General features: G+C 41.4%; 1 protein-coding gene across 2 annotated transcripts in view; it reads left to right on the top strand.

Annotated features, from left to right (window-relative positions):
- The first annotated feature begins 313 nt into the window (after positions 1-313).
- Positions 314-17,533, top strand: part of FAM3D (FAM3 metabolism regulating signaling molecule D) — a 37,559-nt gene continuing 20,339 nt past the window's right edge. The window contains exons 1-3 of one of the 2 annotated variants that reach the window (XM_083356087.1): positions 314-513; positions 11,386-11,458; positions 14,975-15,085. In XM_083356087.1, the coding sequence (XP_083212213.1) occupies positions 11,446-11,458; positions 14,975-15,085 (124 nt within the window). In that variant the 5' untranslated portion in view covers positions 314-513; positions 11,386-11,445. The remainder of the gene's footprint in view (positions 514-11,385; positions 11,459-14,974; positions 15,086-17,533) is intronic. The other variant, XM_083356088.1, reaches the window with a different exon arrangement.

Below are 17,533 nucleotides of genomic sequence, written 5' to 3'. Positions count from 1 at the left end.
TGAAATATTTCCTTGTTCTGACTAATATATTGTAATTTGACATTTCCTAAGAGAGCTGCACAATACCTCAGTTGAGGAAATTGTTTACCGTGGCATATGTTTGAGTGAGGTTGGGCTTGCCAGAGGATATAATTTATAGTGTAGTCATAAAAACTGACCCACCTTTTACTTGTTACGTTCTGGTTCTCTGAGTATCATGCCCCATTCAGCAATAATCTCCAGGAAGTAAAGATGGTTATGAAACACCTGCCTGACAACGTCCTGGCAGAACAACTGAACTAAGTCTCCTGAACAGGAAGAAGAACAGAAGATCCAGCAGAATGCTGGATAATTATTGGTAGATCTGGTGTCACAGTCCCAGTGAGTTTCAGTGGGACACACTCAGCGTTATTCAGAACATATACAGGTGTATCTGCAAGCAACAGTGAACTGAAGGAGATTTGAGAAATGCTACAGTTGTCAGCTTTTCAGCCAGTCGGTGTTACTCTGCCTACAGCTTGAAACTGCTCACAGGTGAGAACATATATCTGTTTTGTCCATTTTCACCTGTTGTCCTCTGTAAGATGCTATTAGAATGCAAAGTCAGGTGTTGCTAAATAGATTTGACACCTGAGTAGGGCAAGTAGAAATGCCCTGATTAGGGATCTTTAATTGTTGCAAATTGGTAATGCCTGCCAGTCAAGAAATACAAAGATGTTTCCAAAAAAATTAAAACATGGAGAGAAAAACAACGGAACTAAGAGAATGCACAGTTTTGGTAGCATAGAATACTAAACAAAAAGCTAAAAAGTGGCTGTTTGCATTGCTCCAAAACCTCTTGTGATAAGAACTAATCAAATTTGTTTTTAACTGAAGTTTATGCATGACTGTACATTCATGAGTGCAATGCATCCTTCCGTCCCTCCCTGAGAAACAGGGCCAGATCAAGTCTTTACAATTCATTTTTTTAAATAAATATTTTCCTAACTCAGTCACTGATTTAAGTTTCCTGGAAAGCTGATACACATCATTCATCGTCTTTGTTTCTTCATAATTGTATTCCTTGGTTGAATTTAGACAGAGCAGGATCTGCTCCCTGTGGCTTTAATTCCATATTCAGCCCTTAGGCTGATATCACAGGAACTTCAGCATAATGTTAAACCTCCAGGCTATAAATCATTCCCAAACATTTGGCATATGAATCTAACTCTTCACTGCAGCATGTCTTAGAGAGAAATGGAGTTCAAAAAGAGAAGAAAGAGGCATCAGGCACAGAACAGGGAAATGTACACATATCTTCATCCAAATTTGACTCCAGGTTGTTGTATAATATGCTTCAATCAGAATAGAGCTGAAAGGGACCTTGGAGGTCTTCCAGTCCAGCCCCCTTCTCAAGCAGGAAACCCTATACAATTTCAGACAAGTGGTTGTCCAGTCTCTTCTTAAAAACCTCCAATGACAAAACACCCACAACTTCTGAAGGAAAGCTGTTTCACTAGTTAATTGTCCTCACTGTTAGGAAGTTTCTCCTTAATTCCAGGTTGCTTGTCTCCTTGATTAGCTTCCATCCATTGTTTCTTGTTCCTGTGCTTTGGTGCTTTGATAAATAGGTTGACCCCCTCTTCTTTGTGGCAGCACCTCAAATACTGGAATACTGTTATCATGTCACCCCTGGTCATTCTTTTCTTTACATTAGCCATATCCAGTTCCTACAACCACTCATCATACGTTTTAGTCTACAGGCCTTTAATCATCTTAATTGCTCTTCTGTGCACTTTTTCCAAAATCTCAACATCTTTTTTATAATGTGGTGAGCAAAACCTGGTGCAATATTCCAGGTGTGGTCTTACTAAGCTTCATCCCTCCTCATTCTGTAATCCAGGTGGGTCCAGCAAGTTCTGGAATTCTATTTTGATCTGCAAGCTGAAATGAGCAAAACCTTATATTGTCAGGTTTGCCCAAAAATTGTGATGACATACTGGGGGGCCTCTGCCTGGAATCCAGTTAGAGATACTGTTGTAGTTTCACCACAACTTTAGACAAAGTCATGGCCGAATAACCATTCCCGTATGGCATCCTGCCAATGTGTTTCAATTATAAATCCCAGTATTTTTTCCTGGTTGGGAATTTTAGATATAGTGCTCTCATCATATCTGGATGCCCTATGCCTTAATTATTTCACGCAGTGCCAAAATTTCCTCTTATGTTGATATTAAAACACCCATTGTCAAGTTTCCGATGGATGAGCTCTTCAAAGGACTCTGAGGCATTGTTTACCTTAAAAGTCTTTTATTAGAGCCCTATAACATTGGCAATGCTTGCTGGAAGCTGGAATCTGAATTCCCCTCCCCTTAGCACAATAATATTAAACACAATTCTCCTCCTTTCATTGCTCTCATTAATCACATTCTCCAATTAGTTTGAAGGGTCAGTTTTCCCTTCTGTTAGACAACCTGCCAAATTCTTATCTTCTCTTATTTCAAAGCAGCCTTGAGAGACATTCTTCCTCCTCCCCCAGCATCAACTGATTCTAGCTCTAAAAGCAACACACAAGTTTTAAATATGAAATAGCTGCTTCCTCATCTTTTGTCAAAGCAAGAACATCCAATGTTAGCAGCGTTGACACCCATATTTCATCATTGGAGCTGTGGTCAGGAATTAACGCTTGTTTACTTTGACTAGGATTGGTATCAGTTATCACACTGGGAATGGAATGGTCTTAGCTATCCTGCCATTTTTGTGGTCCAGCAGTTTTTTTAAAGACTGTCCTCTGAAATGAAAGCCGGTTATAATGTTGTGGACATGATCTGGCCCTGAAACCAGTCTGCTTTGTCTGGGGCACTACAGACTACAGAAGATTCCCTTTTGTGAAATGTTCTGATTACCCTTGAAATGGCCGCATCTGAAGGTCCAGAGGAGAATCGGAACATTGCTTAGTACTCTGAAACTTTCATGTCCTAGTATGGTGATTTTGGCTGATCTCCCCACTTAGTCCACTAGGTTTTCCTCACATTTAGCAGTAAAATATCATTTTATCCAATATATTTATCAGATTTTTAGCCTGGTTTGCTTTTCACCATTGTGGTGAAGTGAGGTCATGTTTTCCCATCTTGCCATTAACGATGTCTGTTTGGGTGAATGTCTGCATTTCAGCTTTGTTATTTGTATTAATGTAAAATTTAGTGGGCTTATCCTTGAACAGCACAGTTATTATTATTCATTATTCTTTCTTGTATTTTTAATTTTCTAATGATCAAAGTTCTCTGGGCAGATTGTAAAGTGACTTAAAGCATTAAGAATTTCTAAAAATGTTTCTAAAAGAAAAACATCAAAGCAGTTCAATGCAATTAAAGGAGTGCAGTGCAATTAAATAATGATAGAAAACATGGTGTCCACTGTCACAATGTAGAGTAGGAATTTAAAATCTAATTCTCTATAAAGCTATAGAGATGCCTGGGAGGAGAGAGATTGTTTTCCCAATGGCTCCCCCAAATTAAAATTAAAATACACGCCACACATGCCTCTCTGAAAAGAGTATTCCAAAAATGGACCATCACTACTCTCTCACAGTCAGAAACCTTACTTCAATTGACAGGGGCACTAAGAATAGGGCATCTAGTAACTTCCTTGATTAGTAGATAAGCATTTAGCTGTAGCACTTAGATTTACATACCACTTCATAGTACTTTACAGCACTCTCTGAGCAGATTACAAAATCAGCATATTGCCCCCAACAATGTGGTTCCTCATTTTACCAACATTGGAAGGATGGAAGGCTGAGTCAACCTTGAGCCAGTCAGGATTGAACTGCTGGCAGTGAGCAGAGTTAGCTTGAAATACTGCATTCTAACTACTGCATCACCATGGCTCTTACACTGTGTAAGAAGGCATGCAAAAATTGGACCCATGTATTGGGCATACAGCCATGGGCTTACATTGCCCTGTTCTGACCAAAGGTTTATTTCTGGAGCAGATCAATCTAGTTCAATTTTCAATTTGACTTCCAGGGAAGAAATGGGAAACCGAAGACAGCTCTGCCAGAATCATAGCTGACAACTGCAATGGAATGAAGAGCCAGCAAATAGACTGGCTCTTTGTAATTCCTCTTCAGACAAGGAGAGGACTTGAGATCACCCATAAGTGCTCCAGACACTTGCTCCTCATAAGGAGACTGCAAGACAGTCTCCTTACATCTGGTGGATTTATTGCTTGAGGAGATAAGGGGATAGACATCTTGCTCAAACTGATGCCCTTAAAAGGATACTACGTTTGCATACTTCTTTTTCTAATCACTTAAAAAAAAATTACTTGATAGCTGCCTTTCAGCTTATCTTTGACTGACAAGTTTGAAACCATCAGTTGAGTTTCCTTAATGAAAGAAGTTTTAAATTTCTGCTTCCTCTTCCCGCTATGTATTCAAGATGATTAATATTGATATGTATTTATATGCAAGGAAGTAGGTATATACATATGTATGTATATAGCATGTCTTTATGTGTGTTATGTATGTGTACACTTTTGAGAGCAGGCAACAGAATTTCATTTTTAATATGTGTCAATGTGCCACAGCAAAAAATGACAAGGTTATTGTCTTATCTCTTATCTCTTAACTTATCTCTTAACAACTTATCTGGTTGTACCTTAGCTTATCTCATCTCATCCTATTTTATCTTATTGTACCTTATTTTATCTTATTGTACATTATTTAATTTTATCTTTATTTTATCTCATATCATATCTAGTCTCATCTCTCAACTCTTATCTCTTATCTCATCTCATTTCATCTCATCTCATCTCATCTCACCTTACCTTACCTTACCTTACCTTGCCATGCCATGCCTTGCCTTGCCATGCCTTGCCTTGCCTTGCTTTGCCTCGCCTCGCCTCGCCTCGCTTTGCCTTGCCTTGCCTTGCCTTGCCTTGCCTTGCCTTGCCTTGCCTTGCCTTGCCTTGCCTTGCCTTGCCTTGCCTTGCCTTGCCTTGCCTTGCCTTGCCTTACCTTGATGCAAGTTTCAGGACTTTTAAAATGGACAGGGAGAATTAAGCAAGAAAAGGATTATTACAGCTTTAATTTTAGGAAGTTACAAAAGTACAAAGGGTCCAAACAAATTTGAAATAAGATTTTGGAATTAATTATAAGACAACTTCCCATGGGGAAATGCTTTTGTTTTTAATTCTCTTTTAAAAAGGACTAGGGAGGACATGATAGCAGTATTCAAGTATTCAAGTATTTGAGAGGTTGCCACAAAGACAAGGCAGTCAACTTATTTTCCAAAGCACCAGAGGGCAGGACAAAAAAACAATGGATGGAAACTAATCAAGGAGAGAAGCAACCTGGAATTAAGGAGAAACTTCCTAACAGTGAGGGCAATTAATCAGTGGAACAGCTTGCCATCAGAAGTTGTGGGTGCTTCATCACTGGAGGTTTTTAAGAAGAGATTGGAGTTGTCTGAAATGGTATTTGCAGACCACAGGTTGAGAACTGCTATCTTATGCCATTTTTATCCCTCTTTATCATTTGCTGGAGAATACAATAAGGAAGGATGGTTGCTTTCATACCTTACATCTAGGATTCACACATTAGCATCTACTAACATATGGAATTCAGATGCTGGACTAAATCAGTCTTTGCCTGATTTAACTGTGATCTCTTTGGACTGTAAGACCCAGAAACCATGAAAAGACATATTAGACTTTTAGTTTGATGGAAGTCATATTAACTTTGGAAACATGTCTGGAAGATAGAGCTTCGCTCTAGAGGATGTGATCAGTGATACATTGATGGCCCTAAATGTCTCTTGGACAGGAAAGTCTAGAAGCTGAAATCACTGTGTTAGGAGGTATATTAACTTGAGTCTGAACACACTGATTTCAGCTCCCAGAATCTCCTATCCAATATATTAAGAAGGGCCATCAATATGTCACTGATCACATTACAGATTTTTGCAACATCACCATCCAAGATCAATGGTTTTCCAAATTTCAGGGCTTGAAAGGGTGGGGGGGAGGTTGAGGACTGCAAAAATGAGACTAAGGACTGTCATTGGCTCACCTTTGCTTTAAAGATATATGAGGTAAATAAAGGTATAGGAAATGTTCTAGTTACATCCAGAAATAAAAAATAATAATAATGGGCCAGTTCTTGAATGTGTAAACTGATGCACCTACAAAGGTTTTAGAAAGATAGATGTTTAGTCATAATCCTATTGCTTGAGGAAGAAAATAATCTTGCCAAAGAGTATTAGAATTGTTATGCTCCAACGGGGGGGGGGGGGAACGTCAGGACTAAATTCAGTGTTTCAAAGAGACATACTTAAGAGGTGAAATGGATTTTAAAATTAATTTGTTTTCAGCTCCTCTATCTTAGAATGCCTATCTCTCCTGGTTACTTCAGGTTAAGCAAAAGACATTACAGAATTGCAGACCCCAGACCATTGGTTTTTTAGGTGATATTCTTGGAGGAAACCATACTCCCACCAACTCTGACAGGGCAAGCTACTGTCAAATGCCAGAGAAATCAGAGGATCTAAGCAGTTCAAATGGGTATAAAGATTTATTGAAAAGCTCTCTACAAGAATCTGAACTACTAATAGTCCAAGCAATTGGCAGTAGATAAAAGTCACAGGAATTCAAGGTGGGCTGAACTTAGATCTCTTGTGGGCGTGAAGGGACTGATGGCTGATTACGCCTTTGATCCCCTCCCTCGGGCTCAACCAAGTCATCTCCTACAGCTACTGTGTGCAAAAAGAGAGCAAACCCCATTCCTTCTAGCAGTGGAGATGTGGAGATGTTACTTACTCAGGTCACTAAACATCTGCAAGAAGACAACCAAGTTGTGATGAGAAATTTCGTGAAATTCTGAAAGGTAGTATGAGTTGACCAAGGATGGATGTCCTGTTTCACTGCACAGTAATCTCTCTAGTGGGCTGCAGTTTTGCTGGCATTCAGAGCTTTAATTATGTCTCAAGATTTTTCCATGGAGCCTTTTCAGACTGAAGAAGATGGGCAGCTTAAGATAACTCACAGTGATGGAAAAACGTGACCAGGAAACACTATTGCCTAATGCAGCCCTTTTACTCTTTAACACAAACCAAACCACAGGCTTCTTCAAGGCAACAAGCTCTTTCTATTTTCCTTTTCTTCCCCTTACGCTCCCTCTTTCTATTCCCCAGAGAAGTGATTGTAACTCTTTTGCAACACACGGGCAGCAAGGTGGTTTACAGGATATCCGGCTTCATTTTGATGCCTTCAGATTTGAAGTTTAAAGAGATAAAATAATTGAGTTAAGTGCGTAATCAAAGTACTGAGTACAAAGGTAAACACAGCTGTGTTATCCACAAGTGGAAATCCATTCCTTGTGTAAACAAGGATGCTGAAATATAAGGAACAAATTAAAAGGAACAGGATATAAGGAACCCATCAAGACTACAGTGTTTTTCCAAATCATTGCCCTCCAGAACTATAATTTAAGGTGGAGACAGTTACAATGAAGATTGAGAGAAAGCTGCTACTGTATTTTCTGGCGTATAAGACGACTGGGCGTATAAGACGACCCCCCCAACTTTTGAGATGATTTTCAAGATTTTTCGTCTTATACGCCGGGAAGTCCACAAGCCCGGGAAGGCACGCCCTCCCCTCTCACTGTGGAGGAAGCAGGGCAGGCTGGCATCTGGCGGGAGCCGGCAGGGCAGTCCTGTGCACGCGCGTGCTCCCCGGCTCCTAAGGAGTCCTCGGGGATGCTGCCTCAAGAGGGAAGAGCGTCAGGCAAGAGCCGGCAGAACAGTCCTGCACACGCATGCACTCCCCGGCTGCTAAGGAGCGCTCCTTAGCAGCCGGGGAGTGCACACGTGTGCAGGACTGCCCTGCCGGCTCCCGCCCAACGCTCTTCCCTCTTGAGGCAGCATCGCTCCCCGGCTCCTAAGGAGTCCTCGGGGATGCTGCCTCAAGAGGGAAGAGTGTCGGGCGGGAGCCGGCAGGGCAGTCCTGCACACGCGCACACTCCCCGGCTGCTAAGGAGCGCTCCTTAGCAGCCGGGGAGTGTGCGCGTGTGCAGGACTGCCCTGCCGGCTCCCACCCGACGCTCTTCCCTCTTGAGGCAGCATCGCTCCCCGGGGATGCTGCCTCAAGAGGGAAGAGTGTCGGGCGGGAGCCGGCAGGGCAGTCCTGCACACGCGCGCACTCCCCGGCTGCTAAGGAGCGCTCCTTAGCAGCTGGGGAGTGCGCTCGTGCGCAGGACTGCCCTGCCGGCTCCCGCCCGACGCCAGACAGCTCCACCGATGCTGCTTCAAGAGGGAAGAGCATGAGGCGCCTGCCATGGCTCCCCGAGGACTCCTTAGGAGCCGGGGAGCGCGCGCGTGCGCAGGACTGCCCTGCCGGCTCCCGCCAGACGCCAGCCTGCCCTGCTTTCTCCACAGTGAGAGGGGAGGGCGTGCCTTCCCGGGCTCGCTGTCTTGCAGCCAAGCTGGAGCCAAAAGGGGCTTTCCCTTCCACCCACCCTTTGGAATAGACGCAAGAGCTCCTGGGGTCTGGTGTTTGCAAGGGGGAGGGGAAGGGGCTGAGAAGCTCTTGGGGGTGGGAAGGGAGAGTCACGTTGGAGGGGGGACTGGACTAAGGAGGCTTGAAGTTGCTTTGCAAGAACGGGGGCGCTCAATTGATTTATGTACTATTTTCCGGCGTATAAGACGACTGGGCGTATAAGATGACCCCCCCCAACTTTTGAGATGATTTTCATGGGTTAAAAAGTCATCTTATATGCCGGAAAATATGGTAGGTAGATATTTCAATAAATTCATTTAATTTTGCATTTGAAAATGCATATGCAACTCACAGTTCTGTGAATTTTTCAATGCCATTTATCATCCCTCCCTCCCTGAGAACATTTATTAGGCAAATGCCTGCTCAAAAATACACATTATGATTAAAATAATCAATAAAAATGCATTGTGGCACAGAAAATGGCTTACATCATCCAGGTTACTTTCTTATTGTTTGCATATCCCTGTTTAGTTGTTAACACCTTTTAAACAGAGTGTTAACACTGCTAACATCGGATGTTCTTGCTTTGACAACAGATGGAAATGCAGCCATTTTTCTCTTTTGTATGTAGAGTTAGTTGATGTTGGGAGGGGAAATGTGGATGACAGTCCAACTAGTCATAACATTAATAACTCAGCCATGGGAATCCAAAGTCATTGGGCCCAGAATTGATAGAGTTTTGAAGGTCTGGAGGGCTGGGGAGAAAGCCCGGGCTTCAAGCTAATTGGGCAATGTGATTTATGACTGTTTATTGGAGGAGGAGCTTTGATACTTTGCATCCAGGGGAGGGGAATTTAGTTTTTGGTTTCGACTATGTAGTGAATAAAAGATTCTTTAAGGTAAACAATGCCTCGAAGTTCTTTTGAAGGGTTTCATCTGTCAGAACCATGACACAGAGTCTATCTATACAGGCAGACACTTTTTAAATTAACGTCTGGATCCATTGCTTAAAATATCCATCAGTGTCCAATATTAACGTATTTTGCTTTATCCTGTATTTGTAAGTTGAATTTAAGTGTTCGTCTTTAATTGTAAGAAGAACAATTAAAGAATTTCCTTTTGTCACTGCACGTTGTTTTTTTTAGTTCGTCAGAAAAGTTCATTTCTAACTGTACGTTTCCCCTGCTCTCTGCACCTGTGGTGATAGCTTATCTGGTAACCATAGTGACTCTCATATGTGCAGCTATGTTATGATTTCAGACTGTTTTGTGTGCATGTCTTGAAAAAGTTTCTCACAATTATTCTTTTATTGTCTTTCACTTTGCTGTTACTGTCTGTTACATTAGGATGTAGTCAGCTAGCTCTCTTTATAATATATATTTAGTTTTTGTAATTAAAAGGTATTTAGTAAGATTATGCGTCATGTTTTATTTCCTTCCTTCATGCACATCATGCATCCTCTGAAGCACGGTCCTTCGCCCTCTACTAAGGTGATTTATACCTTGACACATTTCTTCTCGTTTTCATTAGTGTCCAACTCTCAAAGTCTCATCCTATCTTGTTCTTGTTCAACTTCAATCAGAACAGAGCTGGAAGGGACCTTGGAGGTCTTCTAGTCCAGAGAATCCCTGGGGGTTGTGATGTTGTCACAGGGGGGTCCACAAAGGCTTGAAGAAATGTTATGATTTAAATCTAAGTCTTGGGGGTCCATGGCCATGGTCTGTGGCCACAAAAGGTATTTAAACTATGGTGCTGGAGAAGACTCCTGCGAGTCCCTTGGACTGCAAGGCGATCAAACCGTTCAGTCCTAGAGGAGATCAACCCTGACTGCTCTTTAGAAGGCCAGATCCTGAAGCTAAAACTCAAATACTTTGGCCACCTAATGAGAAGGAAGGGCTCACTGAAGAAGAGCCTAATGCTGGGAAAGGTTGAGGGCAATAGATGAATGGGATGACAGAGAATGAGGTGGCTGGATGGAGTCACTGAAGCAGTAGGAGTAGTAAATGGACTCCAGTAGTAAATGGACTCCAGAAGATGGTAGAGGACAGGAAGGCCTGGAGGAACGTTGTCCATGGGGTTGCGATGGGTCGGACACGACTTCGCAACTAACAAAAAAAAATTGTGAATAAAAAGTTGAGAACTAAAGAAAGTTGAAGACATAAGAAAAAGAAAACTGGAAAAGAAAAACCTCAATATCCCCTTTCTATATTTTGTTTTATTCATTAGTTTTAAAAACAATTAAAATAGAAGTGTTTTGCTAGGGGATAAAAAAAAAACAGGAAACTGCCAAAGAGAGAACAATAAAAGTTATAAAGAACGAGAAACAATAAACAATGCCTGGCTGCTCTTAAGTATCATAGTAGGTTTTTTCTTCTAATCTATATGAGGTCAGCATAAAATATTTTGCTGTCTGAGATGGCCCGTTGAATGCCAGGTCATCCACAATGTGTCTGTCAGGCTGCAAATTTACAATCAAAGCCTTTCTTATATAGGCATTGCATAGGCAATGTACTTTAAATGGGGTGGTGATTCATTTACATGGTTGTGGCTGCCATCTTGTATTTTTTAACTGTTGCCTCCCCAGATTCCAGTCATCACAAGTTTAGCAATACTCAAAACAATGTGTGTCATGGAGTGGCTAGTATGAAATCCTTGATCAGGCATAAAATTCACAAATGGTCCTTAAACCAATCTTCATTATAGCCCCATAGAAAGTTATACATACTATAGACTGAAGAAGGTTGAGGTATCGTGTACTAAATAAATATAATTTCTATTGTTTATCAATCAGCAGTGAATGCCCATGTCATTCATGCTGAAGAATTATGAACTGTTCACATATTAAAACAACTCTCTCCACATAATACAATATATTACTTAATTCTACAGCAGTTAATATTCTCCCAAGTAAGTTCTTTTTTGCTTCAACAGGTTGGCTGGTGTCCCTTCTGATAAGCTTCTGTATATCTTTCACTGCGCTGGAATAAAAACATGCGAGTAACAGGTAAGCAACAGACTCACTTAGGTGAAGATGGGCAGGATCAAAATGAAATGAAATTAAAGGAAATGAAACACAGGGAGTCTAATATGGAAAGGAAAAAAGGTTCAAAAGTTCTGTTTTTGATTCTCATAGCTGATCACTGCTATTCACCTTCCACTTTCTGTGGTATTTTAGCAGATATTTTAAGAGTTAGTCCATAAAGTCCCAGATGTCACCTCCTTAGATGAAGCAAATATTCCTGATTCTATCAGAAAAAAACTTTTGCCAGCATGGCAACTGAGCAAATCTAACATCATTATGTTACCAGTTGTCTTCTGGGTGAGATTCAAGGTACTAGTAATGGTGTTTAAAGCCCTACATGGCAGGGGTCGGGAGTACCTTAGGGCAGAGTTTCCCAACCTTAGGAACTTGAAGATGCGTGGACTTCAACTCCCAGAATTCCCCAGCCAGCATAGCTGGCTGGGGAATTCTGGGAGTTGAAGTCCACGCATCTTCAAGTTCCTAAGGTTGGGAAACGCTGCCTTAGGGAACACCTGCTGCCGGCATCAACCTCCCTTTGCCCTGTGCGTTCCCACAGAGAGGGCCTCCTCAGGGTGCCACCGATCAGAGAATGTCGTTTGGTGGCCCCCAGGGGGAGATCCTTCTCTGTGGGCGCTCCGGAGCTATGGAATCAGCTACCGGTTGAGCTCCGGATGGCGCCCGATCTTCGCTCCTTTCGCCGCGATCTAAAAACATTTTTATTCGAACAAGCCGGCCTGGCCTGAGGGGAGATTGGTGGGGTTTTTTACGGTTGTTTTATTGGGGTTTTAATATAGTATTGATTGTTTTTAGTGGGCATGTATTTAATCTTTTTTAATTTTTGTAATTCTGTATTTTTTGTTCTTGCCCTGTTCACCGCCCTGAGTCCTTCGGGAGAAGGGCGGTATAGAAATATTATTAAATAAATAAATAAAATAAATTATCAAAACACAAAGCAGAAATAAGGAGAAAAATAATAATAATTTGCACATAGGCCTGCCTACAGTTACAATACAGGTTTTCCCCTTCGAAAGTAAATTTCATGAATGAAATTTCATTGATGAAGGGATTTTCATCAATCTAACATTGGACTGGTGTCTGGTCATGCAAAGTTTTTGGTTGTTGTTTTTTGTTTTGCTTTGTTTTAGTTTCATGCAGGGCTTTTTTTCTCATTGAACGCTCAGAACGGAGTTCCGGCACCTTTTTTGGATGGAACCTTGTAGGGTAGGCGAGGCAGGTTGTATGACATCTGTGAGTTCCGGCACCTTTTTCTTTTACAAAAAAAGCACTGGTTTCATGCATCCCCATGGAGTCACACTTCCATCCCTGACTCCTATATTCTGTACTCAAACAAGCCCCAGACTTTCTTCTGACCCAACTAAAGATGTAATGTTTATTTCTCACTGATTGCACAAGAATAGATGTTCCTGTGGACAAAAGATTGCTTTGTGGCTGAAAGGAGGATAGTTCATGTTCTCCACAATGGGTAAATGTAAATCCACCAAAGGAATAATCTGTCCAGCAGCTCCCTGCTTTTTGAATATTCGTTTTAGTGGCTGCTCATTCATTTGAGGTATTGACTACACAGGGAGAGTTTCTGAGTCCCCACCCAGAGTGTGGGAACTAATTAGTCCAACAACTTTGTAAAGAGCTAGGATATAGACTTCAAAGTTCCTTCTCTTTCAGAATCAGATAAAAGATCTTGGAAAGGAAAAAGCAGGCAGAGGATTTGAGTTACGGTTGCAGGATTGGCTTAATTTTTCTCCCATTTTCCCTACCACCGTATTAATTAGAAGCAGCTGTGTCAGCCTTGTGTAGTGGTCTAGACAGGAAATATGACCAGATTCTACTTTATTGTAAGGCTACATTAACAGAATCCTGCAACTTGCTAAGCACATTGATTTGTGCTTTAGATTGTAAGCCGCCCTGAGTCTTCGGAGAAGGGCGGGATATAAATGGGATTTAAAAAAAAAAAAAAACTAAAGTGGATTGTCCCCCTTAACAGCCCAAGATGTTAGAGACAATCTGTGCCACTTGCCACAGCAATATTCCTGCTGCAGGCTAAGCTGCCTCAGCTGCCTCACCTCTGACTGGCTGTAGCTCTTCCCCATCTCCCAAAGTCATTTCCCCAAAACATTACAGGTTGAGAATGAGTGATTGACCCAAAGGAACTGTACTTTGTGCTCTCTAGCAGTCCTTATTCTAGCCCATGGTGATATATTGGCCACTATTCTCTCTGTCTCAGCCGGTGGCCTGCCTTCCTGGATGGGCCAATTGGTATTTTAAACCTCCTGGGTGGCAAATGAATAGAAAATGGCATTTTGTGCCCTTCTTCCCAACAGACGTCTGATTATTTATTGGACTTCTAAACTGTAACACTGATGGCATTCCTTACGGCCTGCAAGAGTAATTAAAACAGAAAGATAAAATATGTGCCTCCCAAAGCTGATATGACCTAGCATTTGTCAAGAAGCTGGAATAATCAAGCGCATGGATTGTCTCCTTAAATAAATGACCTGGAAAATTCTAACTTGGGTTGGTACAAAATGTGTTCTGCAGAAAGATTCCAAGGCTCATCAACTGAAATAAAGCTTTGCTACATTGTAAAATAATTTTAACTGCCTTTACTTCTCTCTTTGTGAGTTTGCTTCAGCTTGTTCAAGCATGCTGTGTTAAACAGGGATCCAGTGAAGGAACGGAAGGGTTCCAATTCTTGGGGACCTCAATATTTTCCCTAGATTAAGACGTTATGTTTATTTCCACTTTCAGAAATCTGTAGCCGCATTTTGCCCTCCACCTTACTATCTCTGTCTTTGCACAAGTTGGTTGTGATAGTCCTTCCAAAAACAGGTAGTTCAGCGTTGTTAATTTTTCAAGGTTATATGAACAAAGTTCTCCAGTGCTATTTGAAAATATAAAGGACTGAATTCAGCACTTGGGTTTGGCCCTGACCTAGCTTTGCCTCACCTACTTTCTCCATTCCGATCTCCTTTATTCAGAGGACCATTCATTCTCCATCTTCTCACCCTTGTGTATTGGCTGATTCGTGAATAGCTGCATAATGACTTAGTGGTTGGTTTTACACCTCACGCCAAGCCCTAAGCCATGGTTTATAATTCTCAAAATTCAAACAAACCACAGTATGACTTGGTAGAATGTATAAATCTTGGCAGAGATTGAACAAGTCATAAGCCAGGGAGCGTTTTAACCATGGACTGTTGAACAGGTTGCATAAAAATGAGATGACACGTAAAAGGAGATGCGGTCTTCTGCCTGAGATTTTGGATTCTTGCTGCCAATCAGACAATACAAGAAGAGTTTCTGCTATTTCGTACCTGGAAAAGATTGATCCATCCATGGCATGCCAGTTCTAGACAGTCATGCTTTATTTGGCTAACCTTAGAGGTGCAGAGAAAGGATTAGTTTTTATGAGTTTATTCAGTAATACACCCGGCTGTCTCAACTCATCTTGCATCTGACCTTGTCCTCTTTCTGGCCTAGGTGTGCTGAGGATTGTGGTGGTGCTGTTTACCTTAGTTGCAACCTGGCTTTTTGCCAGCACCTATATGAAGAACACAAACATGAACTCAATCAGTGTGAAGACATGGCTGAGTAAGTTATAGTAAATTATAGTTTTTTCCTCTCAAGTCCATCTTTTTCCTTCTTCTTTTGCCCAGTAGGCTCTTCCAGCTTAGCAGATGAAACAGCAGGAAATAGGAAAAGAGTCTGTCTTGCTGTTTTCCATCCTTTTAATCTAAACCGAAGTCCTGGAAATTATGATTTGTCTGCTTGACGTATTTACTTTGTCTCCATGCTGGCTACAAAGCAGAATGCAATTCAGTCATTTCCCTTACTGCTCTTCCCAGAATTGTATAAGTTGCCCACTATCACGCATAATGCCAGAGCTACTTGGAGATAAATAAGGTGGTAGGATACATTTTTCTAAAGCAGGGGTGTTGAACCTTGGCAACTTTAAGACTTGTGGACTTCAATTCCCAAATTTCCTCAATCAGCCATGCTGGCTGAGGAATTCTGGTAGTTGAAGTTCACAAATCTTAAAGTGGCCAAGGTTGGAGACACTTGTTCTGAAGGACTGGTGGCTTCTAAAAGGGAACTTGCTTCCTTCTCTCTGCTATGAAACAAGAGAAGTGTGTCTTAACTTACAGAAGTAAGCTATAATTTCTTTCTGTGAGGTCCTTGGTGCTCTCTGAGCTTGATTGCTTTCTTGCATTTCTTTATTATACAACTAGATAATGTAACATCATCAGTGCTGGAAGGGAGAGAGGTTTGCTGTACTATCTAGGTGGGTAATAAACATCTGCAAAAAAACAACCAAGCTCAGAAAGCACCTAGGACCTCACACTTCAGTCCTGAGCTATAAATATTTTCTTCTAATGATGTTCCTCTCCCTGCAACAATCAGGAGAAGTCTCTGTTCCATAGCTAAGTATAGCCCAAAATAGTTTCCCAAAATGTTTCCTCAACAGGCCCAACTTCTTTTTTCTCCACCAATTCTTTTTTAGCAAATGGGAAGAAAAAAGGAGTTGCATCTGATTTACTGCAGAAAATTATTCCTTGGATTCTATCAACAGGAACATTTTCTGGATAATCTCTAAAGACTATTATGACATATTTCTGCTTTATTTGATACTTTAAAAATGCATGAATTACTCTTTGAGAGTCAGTTGTAAGGTTGCTCTCTGGGTTGATAAATATTTATTTATTTATTTATTTATTTATTTATTTATTTATTTATTTATTTATTTATTTATTTATTTAGATTTATATACCGCCCTTTCCCGAAGGACTCAGGGCGGTTTACAGGGCATTTAAAAAACAGTCAATACAAACGTTAAAACAAATTAAAAGAGATTAAATAGAATCCTGAGAAAATTAAAACCCAGTTAAAATTAAAATTAAAAATATTCTCAGCCTGGGGCAGAGAGCTCGAAGAGCCAGGTCTTCAGGTCCCGGCGGAATGAACGGAGGTTGGGGGCAGTCCTAAGCTCCGCAGGCAGCTGGTTCCACAGGGCAGGCACACCCACTGAGAAGGCCCTACCCCTGGGTGTTACCCGCCGGCAGTCTTTAACGGCGGCACCCTGAGGAGACCCTCCCTGTGGGAGCGCACTGGACGAAGGGAACTTGATGCTGGCAGCAGGTGTTCCCTCAAATATCCCGGACCCTCACCATTTAGGGCTTTATAGGTCATCACCAGCACCTTGAATATACAGCAAGGGGTGTATATTTACCAACCTTCCCTGTTTAATCTGTTCATTAACACCATGATTGAATCAGTGAACAACTCTGAGAATCATGCCCTCAAATTATTTCTTGTTCCCCTAGGACTCAAGGGGAAAGGGCATAGGTCAATCCATCAATAATCAATCAGAATGGAGCTGGAAGGAACCTTGGAGGTCTTCTAGTCCAACTCCTATACAATTTCAGACATGTGGCTGTCCAGTCTCTTCTTAAAAACCTCCAAGGATAAAGCAACTACAACTTCTGACCACAAACTGTTCCATTGGTTAATTGTCCTCACTGTTAGGAAGTTTCTCCTTAATTTCAGGTTGCTTTTCTCCTTGATTAGTTTCCATCCATTTTTCTTGTCTTGCCTTCTGGTGCTTTGGAAAATACATTGACCCCTTCTTCTTTGTGGCAGCCCCTCAAATACTGGAATACTGCTAGTAGTAATACTGAGGATGGTGGGAAATAAGGAGGATCCTGATGGTCCTTTTTTCTGATTTAATTTAATTAGATGAAATGAGCTGCAACTCACAGAAATTTGTGGCTTTTGACAAAATGTGTCAGAAAAGGGCTAGTGGACTCTTTTTGTTGTTGTTGTTGTTACCATAATGTAAAGCAGGTCTTCTCCTACAATTTCCCCAGGCTCATGTTCTTACAGGAAAAGATCAAATCCTCTTCCCATATTTAAGACATGACTGGGATTGAACATTCCCCATTCCTCTAAGAAAAATTACAGTAGGAAGGTTGTCTTTTCTCTCTGCTGTAAACAGAAAAAGACTTGCAGAAGAAGACTGACTATAGTAATAGCTTCCATCAG

Source organism: Vipera ursinii (assembly GCF_947247035.1).
Source record: "Vipera ursinii genome assembly, chromosome: 2".
Taxonomy (NCBI): domain Eukaryota; kingdom Metazoa; phylum Chordata; class Lepidosauria; order Squamata; family Viperidae; genus Vipera; species Vipera ursinii.
This window is presented reverse-complemented; position numbering and strand designations above follow the sequence as displayed.